General features: G+C 43.2%; 1 protein-coding gene across 6 annotated transcripts in view; it reads right to left on the bottom strand.

Annotated features, from left to right (window-relative positions):
- LOC122570491 (lachesin-like) overlaps window positions 1–12,848 on the bottom strand; it is a 269,681-nt gene that overhangs the window by 220,621 nt on the left and 36,212 nt on the right. For all 6 annotated transcript variants that reach the window (XM_043732905.1, XM_043732867.1, XM_043732929.1 and 3 more), the window contains one exon: window positions 9,121–9,230. In XM_043732905.1, coding sequence (XP_043588840.1) covers window positions 9,121–9,193 — 73 coding nt within the window. In that variant the 5' untranslated portion in view covers window positions 9,194–9,230. The remainder of the gene's footprint in view (window positions 1–9,120; window positions 9,231–12,848) is intronic.

The following is a 12,848-nucleotide window of genomic DNA, read 5'->3' as shown; positions in this document are numbered from 1 at the left end:
TCTAACCAGAAACATAACCTTTGTAGGATCTCAGTGAAAAGTACAGCGAAGAGCATCCATCGCGGTAGTCGTTAATTAGTAACGATCCCAAGTCCTTCAGCATGAGTGATCCTTCCAAAGATATTAGTCGACATATAGCGCACATCTTTTCAAACTCCAACACAATCGTTTAAGAATAAACGAGTCCTAACAGATAACGCAAGGTGATCATTCGATATTTTGCATGGAATTTACCTAAAGAGTATTAACGTTCCCAAATTCCCGCGATCCTGGTAGTTGGATGTCAACGGGGAAGTTCAAAAGATACACGAGCTCTGGTGTAACAGTGCACTGGAGTTAAAGAGCATAACTGACATCGTCTGGCTAGCTGTTATATCGGTCTTTCAAAAGTGGGCCAACCTGGTGCATCCGTCGTCGTTCACCCACCGTTTCTAAGAATACCACGCCGCGGATACTCGAATTCCTCCGTGCTGAAATTTAATATTTCTCTTTTCGAGAGGGAGCACGGAAATGCCATTAAACGGGCCGCGAGCAGCCAGCGTCGCTCTCTCATCGAATCGAGTTTGCAAAGGCGTCCCCCGCCCCTCTGACTCGGCACACGCGTCCCGAATCCTGCCTGCAAGTTACTATTTCATGAAGTATGCATGTCTAGCCACATATGTGATTCCATATGTATCGCGCACCGTTCTACCAACTACGCCACCTAAAAATATATTTGGACGAGCCGGGACCGCGTGCCAGCGGGAACACCGCAGAGCAAGAAAACCTTCAATGCCTACCACAGCAAACGTGGCAAACAGCAGCGAGTTGTGAAGATTATAAAATATTAACGGGTAAAACGATGCGAGCGCGTGCGAGTATGGAGAAATTTCTGAGAGTGTGCCTCGAAAATAACGTAAGGAGAACGTTCCCAAGAGATTGGTAGATTTCTTTGGAATAACAGAGTCGAAGAATAGGAGGAAATCGGGAATCGAGTTGGTTCTATAAATACCAAATGACAATTTGGTGGCACTGTACGGTCTACAGTCTACATCGTAGTGGCCTACAGTGACAGCGTGTAACGGTAACATACTATCCATCAGAGTCGATGGAATTTGAAAATTTCACGCGCGTTAAAAGCGATACGTATCGATTTCGACGAAACGTCATCCTCTATCGGAAAATCGATCCTGCGCGTCTTGCAACCGATTATGGTGTTAATCAGTTACACATGTAGTAGATCATTTATAAATATCAATGACACTTGTATTCTAGTTTTTTGCTTCTTCTCATGCTTTGTAACTTTATTGCTATTATACCGTTATTTACCATTATTACTTTATCACTACACCATTACGCGTACGCTATATTAGAACAGTACAATTATTATATTATCGTACCGTTGTTTATGAAATAATTTCGTTTACTAACAAAAATATGTTCCCATTTTTTAGTTTCCATCTCTATCTTCCTTCAACGGGTTTATTTCAGGAAAAATATTCTTCCGATTTCGGTACGTTCTCAGCGTATTTTGTTCGAACGAAAAATCCATCGTTTGGCCGAGTATCGTAAAATAATACCAAGATCTAAAGTAAAAAATCTCGGCGATATTCTAGGAATTCTTGACGATATCTACCGACTGCAGAGTGTACTCGAGCAGCCGATACCCATTTACGACTTGAGTAACCAGCCATATTATGATGTTTGCTCGGTCTCGCGTTACGTATGTCACATGGCTGTCGCAGATCTCGTTTCCCAGGTGTGTACGCGCACGTGTATACGCACGTGAGACCGAGCACGATATAATAACGACAATAGACGTCGCTCCTACTAAATATCCACCACTTATGATATCGTGCACGACTTTAATCGATACTTTAGTCGATACTATGTTTGGTGGAAAGATAAAAGGGTATCGACAAGCTCAAACGACGAATTCCAACACGCGGACTATCGCCCCGGAAAGGCAATTACGTTCACGACTTCTAGTAAACCGTTAAATGTATTTTGATCTCATAGCCGTTGGCTAATGGTTTTAACCCAGTTCCGAACGCTTTCCCTCGGCTAACTTTCCTTCAGAAGAATTAACTTTCCCAGGGATAGTGTAGAGTATTTTCACGGGGACGACCCAAAGAAAGGGAATTATTTTGTCGTCCCGATCTCCGGCTTTACAGCTGTTATACATCTTTGTAATTTCGTCTGTCCGGGGAAATCAATGGAAAAACGAGCGCTCTAAAGACTCGAGACGTAGCTGCAAGCTTCATCGAAAGCCTGGCAAAGTTCTATTTAAGTTTATCCTACGGAAGTATGATTTCTTTCCAACTTTTACCGAACGTTGCTCCATTATCAAACTCGTGCCGAGGGAGAAACGTTACACAGCAACATTTGTATTCCTTCGTTTGTTCACGATATAAACTACAGTTTCTCGTTAGAACAGTGGTAGTTTGTCGATTCGTCGCGCTAAAAAGACACTCGTTCGTTAACGAGTCACGGTGATATGCGATTGTCGAAAGAACACAAACGTCGTACGTGTTCTACGTTGAAGAAACTTCAGCCAGTCCGACGGTTCTTGTTTCAACCCCTGCCGCGTCGTGTCCGCTTTCGTCCTTTGTACGGCTTCGTTCGTGCAGCAATGGAAACGAAGAACGCGTCGTTCTACGCTACGCGATGTGTACTCTGTATCAATTACGTATCAACGTGATTCGCCGAATAGTCAGAAATTTCACGAAGCGCAAGAGAGGCAACGATGATTCGGTTTCGCTCGAAATTTTATCGCCTTTTTCTCCCATTTATGGTCGATACGATTCTGTCCTGTTAGCATTTTTCAATTTCGTAAATGCTTCGAAATTCCTGTCTCCTTGATTGTAGCCGATATTTTAAACACGAGCCGGATATTTTTACGACACCGTGTGTCCGGATATAATTAACGAAATGAGAATTTCTATAAAGTAAAAATAAATACCTCTCCCCAACCAGTGGTAAACAAACCTTGCGATACAAACTCCTATACAGTATGCATCATTTGTACGGTGTAAATCAAGTGTGATCAAGTGTCGTACACTATAAAACGGACACGTAAAGCGGCTATTCTAACGAGTGGCTTCTTTCGTTCGAGTGTACTCGACAGTCAATGGCGTTCATTCGCGCCCATGGTTTTCAAAGCGATTTTTTGCATCGTCATTTATGCTTCCCGTCAAACTCTCGGTAGAAATCACTTTATATTTTCCGCGCCGATGGGCTACGCTTCTCCACGCGGAGAATAATGCACGTTCCACGCCGAGTGTATCGAATTCAGGCCGGGTTTATTGAAGCGACGTCGCCGTAAAAACAGCCTCGTAGATCGAGCCGCTTTTTATGCATTCGCAAACTTTCGCCGACTACTTCGCGCTTCGACGGCCGTGATATTTTTCTATTGCGCTCGAGTTTCCCCCGGCTCTGATCGCAATAACGTGCAAGCACGAGGACGCGAGCAAACTACCCCTATTTTTAGGCATTAAACAACTCGTACGATCGCAGCCACGTATACGAGTATCCCTACTTATATATTTACAAGGTTCTTAGAGAAAAATCTAGGACACATTGTTCGTGATTCCGTTCAACAACTTGCCTATTCCCCGTATAACATATACATTTGTGTGTCTGTGTGTGCGTGTGTCTGTGTGTGCGTGTGTGCGTGTGTGCGTGTGTGCGTGTGTGCGTGTGTGTATACGGATAATATTCATCTGACTTTATGACAGCTACCTGAGGATCGGAACAGTCTCTAGGGAAAATTCAAAATGTGTCCATTATCCTGGAAATCGTTGAATCGACGTCATCGTCATCCTAGGCCAAGTTCGTCTAAATTGATGTACAGAGACGCGCCTAGTCCTCGTGTGAATATAACGTCACGGTCCATAATAAGAAAATCCATAACAAGAAGGATAGACATCCTGAGAAGTGAGTATCGTTATGGAATAAAAACTGAAACTGTTATAAGCGCGGGGTTGTTTAAACTCTAGGGTTCAAGAAGCTGCCCTAGGCGAAAAAACCGGAGCAAAAACTACGGGGAATCAAGAGAACGCCTTGGTGGAAGGTATAAACTCTCTGCTTTTTCATCCGCTCGAAGTTTGAATGCCGTGAACTTGTCATTTTTCTTCCACTCCGAAAGAATTACTGTTTCTGAGGACCGATTGCTTTTTGGAAACTGACTCTCTTTTTTTGGGCACTGACTTTTTGAAAGGAAGGCATACAGCGACTGAATCAAAAAAAAACCGTCCTTACAACTGGTTCGTCGATCGATTGTTCGAAGGATCGTAACCTTTCGGTAACGCAATGATCAGATCAGACGAGACCATCTTTGCAATGGACTATTTTTGACAACAATTTTTTATCAAAAGGGACACAAAGTGACCAGATTGAAGAAGATTATCCTTAGAACTAAGGGAACTACGAAAAATGTCAAGAAGAGACGGGATAGGAGAAAAATCCGACTCGAATTGACACAGGAGAACGTACGTGTGTGAGTTAAGTAGCGGGTATGCCAGTCTAACGGCACTAATGTACATTTAATGTCTTAACTTTGAATGCGGTCGTGCTCTCCGCCGGAGATAACATCTTAAATATGTTTTTGCATTTACGTAGCGAACGGGCAACTCTTACCCGCCCCCCCCTGACCTACAGTGGAAAAAACGCGACCAAGCCGGGCGCACGGAGACCGCGAGAAAGAAAGTTTTCAACGCGAGGCGATGGCAACCGACGCCTCGAGTCAACGGAGCGGCCCGCCAAACAAGGTACTTTTTCCAAAAAGGATTTCCACGTTTCCCTCCGCTCCTCGCTGCTATTTCTCTTTCCGTAGCACAAAGGCTACATCAGAAATCTACGATCTCACTGTCGACCAGGGGAATACCAGAAGTTTTTCCATTCGCTGAAACGACGAGAGAAAAGACGTAAGCGCGGCCTCCTCTTATTTTCCTCGTACGTGAAATTTCCTCTTTGTCCACTCTGCTCCCACCCCACCCCCCAAATCACTTTTCTCTCAAATGAGAAGATCCTCGGTTAGATCAGATCGGATAGATGAAATTAAAAAATGTTTTTACACGTCATAAGATTTGATAATACGTCGGAAATGTTTAGCTTCAAACGATGGCGGGTAATTGATGACTCGTATAAGCCACAAAGTATTGGCGGATCGCATTCTACGTTTCGCAGATGAATCGACATGAAACGCGTATTGGAAAGGCAAACAGCGTGTATCCTCGAATTCCGGAATGCTTTATTCTGCCACATTCGTTTCCGATTCGACGTTCACTGACGACGTAGCCACGCTTCGTTCTGTGGCTTTATATTCTCGTTCACACTTTCCTATTATATATGGCGAGATTTTCTGTTTGAACTGTTGGTCCGTCGATACAAGTCCCCCCCCCCCCGCGATGTACACGTCCCGTCGCATGAAATAAACTTCATAGCTAAAAGTTTCAATCTCATTCGAAATTCGAGAAAACATACGAGACTAGATAAATAAATACGTGAGACTATAGTATGAGCCGAAGCATGAATAGCAAACAAATTTTTTTCGATCTTGGAAATATATGGTTATTTATTTATTCTATAATTTCCATTGCCAGAGACGTGAATCTTTTATGGCCTGGTACACGAACGCTTCGTACCCTGGCGAAACTAGCTACAATGCTGCGGAAAACAAAGTTGTTGCTTCATTAATCACGAAACTAAAAGCATGATACATGTACAAGTTAAAACACGCGATTGAACTCACATTCTCAAAATCTTGTCTCACACACCGTTACGATTTTTAGTCGGCCAATTATTATCTCGATGATCGTGAGTTAGTAATACATTGTTTTGATCATGCTGCTACTTCGATGCTAAAAATTTTCTGCGACTTTGTGATGTACTCGCACGACCATTGGGCTGCCTTTCACGCCACTCGATCAACGAAACCGTACGATTATATCCCAGTGTCTACGGGAAGCAATTTGCCAGGTGTTCGCGACAGAATCGATGGAAACCGACAATAACCACGCGATCCGGTTCGTCGGGCCGCGCCACCGGCCAATGAACCGACGACGATGCGCGTCGCGAGGATTCGAATTTGTCCGGGTTAGGCTCCGTCGGCGAGTTCGTTCGTATGCATAGCCGGCTATGCTGATTGGTTGGCACGCAAGTCGCTGGCACTCTAACCAACAAAGTCCGTGCAGTTGATGCACATAATTGCACCGGTTGCCTGGTTACAAGGCTTCCAGCCCGTCGACGGATGTTGCATACGCGTTGTATTAATATGTATTTAAATTAGTGCCTCAAAGCGATCCCAAATTACTGCGCGTCACTCGGGTAGCTATCGATGCAGGCGTTGCTTCTTCGAACCTCCTTGAACGGCCGACGACGCGTTCCTTGATCGATGTACTTTCTTACGATAGAAGTAGTCACTCCAAGAAGAAATTGCACCGATGGAATATATAGAAAATAACTTGTAACGATTCGACTGGAAATCAATTTCGATCGCTCTTCTTTTTCGAATTCCATGAAACAGCTAACGACGTTGATCGTAATAACAAGAAACGATGAAAATGGAAACACGTCTAGCTGCCTTGTTTCACGAGACGGTCCAAAGCAAATGACGTAGCAAGTTGCACGGAGAAAATGACGATACAAAAGGCGGTAGTTGATCGTTACGCTGTAGTAAATTTCTTTTATCAGAGGAAGACTTCCAGAAAGGGATGCAACTACCATTTACCGTCAGCGAATGTCATGCTGCATTTTAACGAGCCCGATTGTGGTATAAATTGAAACGAATAACCTTTTAAATGATGTTTTGGAAATATATACGGGATGACAAATATCATGATTACAGGAAAGATACTAGGAATAACAGTCGTAGATTCTGAAATATTTTTCAACGGATCCTTACGATGTATAAAAAGCATTGTGCTTTTCGCATAAATGTTGGTGCAAATAGGCGCGAATAAATTTTTTACCTGGAACAGGTCAGACAAACTTCAAACATTTCCCGCGTTATCCAAAGCAAACTCAGCTACCGAGTCAAATTGTCGATAGACAAAGCCCCGCACCGATTCGATCGAAAAATAGCATTTTTTGCCCTCCTCTTTTAGCCGAATGGCAAACCCTAGCAGTAAAAAAAATTAAAAACACCGCAGTGAATCACGGGAAATGGTGCTGTATGTAATTTTAAAGGATTTCCGATAAAGCCTGAAAGTTTCAATATAAACATACCGAAAAATACTGACGTGAAAATATAAATTTCCGAGAAGAAGGAAAGCTTGGAAACGTTCGGATTAAAGTTAATACTACGAACCTATCGTAACTTTACAAACAAACAGAGGCGAGAAATATCGTAGAATTCGTGACAAGATAGCCACTAGACGTGTCACGTCGTTTAAAACTTCGAAAGTAGCTATCGAGGCAACCCAACAATTTACCTCACGATGCTTTAATATATCTTGTTCAACGGGATGGTGCCGAGGAGAAGCGAGCCACCTTCTTATTTAGCGATAATTACGAGTTCCTAAGCCTTGGTTGGCTGTCTTCGTGATCTTAAGACCCCTTACCTCCCTTCCATCCGCTTTTGCCCCATTGAACGAGCAGCCTCGATAGCAGGCAGAGAGATTGCACGTTGAATGGAAAATTGATTAACCTCACCAACACTAATGGACAATACGTTTTATCAGCATTTACCGATAACTTCTACTTCTTCGCCGAGTTACTTACACAGCAATTTCTATCGCGCGCGTATCCGCGGTTACATTTTGGTAACGCGAAACTTTCATACAAGAAACTAAATTTATACCATTGGTACAAATTATTCAACATGATCGGTCATCCTTTTCGTCGACGAGAGCTCTGTTAACTGGAACAACTAAATGATTCACAAAGAGCATCGATTCTCTAGTCGACGAATGTCCGTCAAACAGACAAACGTCTATCGTGTCGTTTCAGTGATTCTTTTTACGAGAAACGTGCATTACAAGTTTTTCTCCAACTATTTTTCGCATAAGCTGCTTTAATGAATATCGTCACCGAGTAGTGGCGGAGTGCAATGAAAGTCTCGTTTTTCAAGGGATAGTCAACACGTGTACGCTGCTACTGTCGGATACATTGCGTCGATTTAAGTACCTAATTGTGAGTAGTGTTGTAACGCCACCGCTATGCTTTTACGCGTTTCGATAAAAGACGAGAAATCAAAAGAAAAAAACACAGCAATGGAAGGTGAGTGAAGAAAAAATAAAATCCATTGCTCGGAACAAAGAAATTCCTGACGAAGAAATGCGTAATTTTAAAATGTGTATTTTTCTAACGATGGATTTGTTAGATATTAATAAATTAGATTTGATAGTTAGATTTAATAAATTGGCAAAATATAGTTAAATTAAAAGCAACGATAAGAGAAATTCGTTGTTTCGCGACAAATATCGAAGGATAAGGTCTGCGTGCAGCAATTAGGAGCGTATATACATTTGCCCGCGTATTATATAACGCGGCACGTGTGCTAGAAACGGCGTCTAAGAACCAAAAATGAATGTTCTCGATGAAACTACCATCGTTATCGAGACAGTCGCGGAAACTTGGCCAACACAAACTTTTGTAAACTACAAATCGGAATTTATCGAATTATCTTCCGTCGATGCAACTAAAATCTGCTAGATGTTTTACCAATACAAAAGTAACGGATCGTACGAATTGACGAATTTTCCCCGCATTTTCCAAGACGTCCGTTTAAATGGCTAGCGAGCACCGTTCAGCTGTCGCAGCTAAATTCCAAGGAAGTCTGCGGTGCGAATCTAATCGAAATATAATACTAATTTACTTGATATAAACCGACATTATTTTACCCGGCGTAATTATTTACACGAGCATTCGTAGTTGCTACACGTTTCCTTTATAATTACACGAATTCCATTAGCGCCGGCTGCTATAGATCTAACGCGCGTTACGCGAATCACTTTTCTTCGCCGCGATCCTTGAAATTACAATAGATTTCTGCGCGACCGGCCGAATTAAAACGTGAATTACGCTCGCCATTTTTTCAAACCAATTGTTTCCTAAATCTCGCGCGAACGAGCAAGCTAAAGCTCGTACGAGATATAACAAAAGCGTTGTTGACTTTATACGAAAGAACGTTTCGGTTACCTTGGCACATGATGGTGATGATGTGAAGTATACTGATGGTCAGATACGGTCTTCTTCTCTGATTGTCCGCCATTTTATCGCCGTTCCGCGTCTTGCACCTCGAAGCTTATCTGCGAACAAAGATTACGCGAATATATGTACTCAACGTGGCGATATATCAACGGACTCTAGAGCATTTACTATTCTAAGAATTCTAAGGCTATCGGGGATTGAGGGAAGCTGATCGATCGATACGCGTCGTTATGAAAAGGATCGGAGGTAATTAATAAATAAGCCCAGGTCTATCATCGAGGGTGCGATATCAAGGTACGCAGCAAGCATGACAGGAATATGTAAATACGCATCCATCTAGTCTAGGATGCACATCCAAATGCATATGCACCGTGTATCGTTGATTCGTCGATACGTCGGAAATCCACGAGGCCGTGAAATCATTAACGCATGGCTAAGTCAGTGTAATAGAGGGATGCTGTAATTAACGAACACCTAATGTTAATCAGGTTTATTGGGCTGTAATATATGTACACCCACTCGACAAGATAGAGACTGTATTCGCGTGCAGCCAACGTCTACGGGATACGGTACAGAAATCAGTCTCTGATATGGCTCGATGAACGAGATGAAAAGGGGGAAAAAAAGAAAGAGTTACAAGAGAGCAGATCCGTAGACTTTTCTCCAGAGGAGAGGAAAGAATTGAAAGAAAGGCGATTCCAAGTGTGATTCCAACTGCAGCATCGTGGAAAGAATGAACGTAGAGAACGATGGCGAGAGTTTTTATCGTTTTATTTAATAACGAATCACGGAACGGTTAATGGGTTAAACAAGTTGTGTTGGTACGAGCACGCGGTTAATCTCCAAATAAATTTAGATTGAAACTCGATTAATTAACAAAAATATGATATCAACGAGTTTCTTAATTCAATTCCGCGATGCAGTTTTTTTGCTGACTCGAATACACGACTTACGCTGATACGAAACGCTCTCTCGTGACCCGAGAGGCCGATATTTCGAGCTAACGATTAAAGTAACACGAACATCGGCTGAATTTATTTTATCGTTCATTCTAAGATCTCGCGTGTTTATATATTTTATTTATATATTGTGTTAATCATTTACTTGTTATATACGCTTTCTCATTGTGCTATCCCGATCCGAGAAACAATTGGATACGTGCACGAAGAAAAGAGAGAGAGAGAGAGAAACAGAGACGGAGGAGGAAAAGGAGAAATAAAGTATTAAAATGACACGTATTGCGTTTAAAATTCTTGCGATTTTGCCGGTAGACAGCAGCTTTAATCGCGCTGCAGGGAAAGTTGGAAAAGTGCAGCTGCAGCGTATTCGCGACAAAAACGTTTTACTCATCCGTAATCTGTAGGCGTGAAATCGATTCACGGATCTCGTAGTTCGCCGGCGAAAGATATTTTACCAAGAAGCATATTGCGATAATAAAAGAACTCTCATCTCTGAAGAATGTTTCTCCTTTTTTCTTTGGTTGCATCTCTCTCTCGTGCTTCGACGTATCGTTCTTCGTATCATACGTTTATATATAATTCTCGATTAATGTTTCCCACGGCGTATAATCGTAATACGATTTTATTTGCGCGAAACGACATCACGGACGAATAATCTCGATCGTTTAATGCTTCCAGGAGTCTCGCAGCGATCCGCGCGCGAAGATTAAACTTGATTTACAAATTTCATATTTCACGAAGTAACATTGTCACGGTGATTTTTTCTAGTCGGTGCGCTGAAAGCATGCAGGCGCGGGCCACTCGAACGTTAAGAGCCGTAACCGTGTAACTTGATTCGTTGCGTTATTACAAGTTTTACGAGTTAATTAACGGAGATTTTTAGAGTAATATCACACAGGCACTTTAGTAAAGCGGCTCTTGTTACTACATCACGCTTTTACACATCCACGGCGTTGAAATTACCGGGGGGTAACTCGCAGCTATCGCGCTCGACCCATAATTAGTAAACTCGGTTAACGACATGACGCCCGTTCACTGACGCTATCGTGGCCCGTTGCATTTTTCCCTTCTTTCCTTTTCCTCCTGTTTCGCAAACTCCTTTCCAACCAGCGACAGTCCCTCGTAAGTGTGAAACAGGAAGTTACTCGTAGCCGCCGGCATTATCCGTTAGCCTTTCGTTCGTTACGAATTCCCGGTTAATAAACGTCCGTGAAACTTTCTTGTCGCAAGCTAACGAGTTTAAACAGTCTCCTACAAACCCGATGCTCGTCGTCCCGATCTATCAGGATATCGTAACACCTGCCGATCGAGAATTTATAACGCGAAATCCGTCGTACTAATTCATCGCCTAAAGCCTTCGATACGTAATCGAAACGGACGAAATTCGTCAACATCGTTCAAATTTCGCGTGTAAAATATTCCACCGCGTCTTGCTCGCGTTACCGATTATCAATTTTCTAAGATAAGTATTTTCTAAGATAAGTTCATACTCGTAAAACACTCTCGAAAACTAAATCGCGTGAAGAACACATACACTGCGCATGTACCGGACAGATCGGAGCCTGGGGCAATCAGAAAATTGTCCAATCCTATTTTTCCCACACCCTAACGAGTGTTATATCGTTTTTACGAGAATGTTTACTGATAATACGCCAAAACAGCCGTACTTTTTAACGGCACCGATTGTTTAATCCAATTGGACAAACGGCCGTTAGGTCGGACTCGCAGCGAGCGCCGATACGTCGGCTCGCATCGTTCTGCAACGAGCTGCTGCCGCTGCTGCTGCCCGTCCAGATTTACGAGGCGATTTACAAATTGGCGGTTATTGTGCCCCGCGCGGAAATCAAACTGTCCTGTAAATCAAAACGTCTGCCAGCGTTCATTAAACGTCAGGCAAATCCCGGAAATCGGTCGTCGCAACTCGACCCACCGCGGCCTGTCCACCGCCTCTACCTCCGTCATTGCACCCTCTCTTTCTCGACCCACTGCGTTTCCGTTTCCGCCGGTAGTCTCCGCGCGCCGATACACGCACCACGCCAGACCATAACCAGGCTAGAGCCAGGCCAGAGCCAGGCCAGAGCCAGGCCAGAGCCAGACATTAGCGTGCGTCCTGAATTCACCGTGCATTCGTTCGCAAAAAGTCGTAAACCATTTTTCCTCTCTCCCTTCCCTCTCTGCCTCTCCTCTCTTCCGTCCTGTATACACGGCGGACAACGAAATAACTGAACATACGCGCGGAGACCGAAAGGGCGTCGTCGAAAATAATCGTTTAATCTGCGCGCCTGCGACGAAATCCCGATTTAGTCCGTTCCCGACGTCGTCGGTTTATTTTTACAGCGGACGATGGTCCGTTAAAGAGATTGCTTCTCGTTGCTCGCTTGCCCATGAATTTGAATCAACGGGGAAACTGGGTGAAACAGATTTCGTAAATCTCGCGGTTACCTTCAACGGAAATGACTGAAAATTGATCGTGACTGTGAGTCAGGATCGAGATGCTTATGGGATTCGCGTCGAGACTGACGATACCGGGGTTAATTTATTCGAAAGCGTAAGATATAGGCTATAATAGGATAGAATAGTGGTTCAAGCCGGATCTCGTAGTTTAATGGCAGGTTCGTGCGGTGTTCGTAACAAACCTAACTGAAAAATGTTCACGTAATTGCTATCGTACGATGGAAATCACGTTCGTAAGTGTAAACCAACAGTGCTCGACACCATTGCAATGTGATCTGTTCCTCTTTTTTTTTTTTTTTTTTT

This window comes from Bombus pyrosoma, linkage group LG1 (assembly GCF_014825855.1).
Source record: "Bombus pyrosoma isolate SC7728 linkage group LG1, ASM1482585v1, whole genome shotgun sequence".
In the NCBI taxonomy this organism is placed as follows: Eukaryota; Metazoa; Arthropoda; class Insecta; order Hymenoptera; family Apidae; genus Bombus; species Bombus pyrosoma.
Note: the sequence above shows the minus strand (reverse complement) of the source record. Positions and strands in the feature narration are given on the sequence as shown.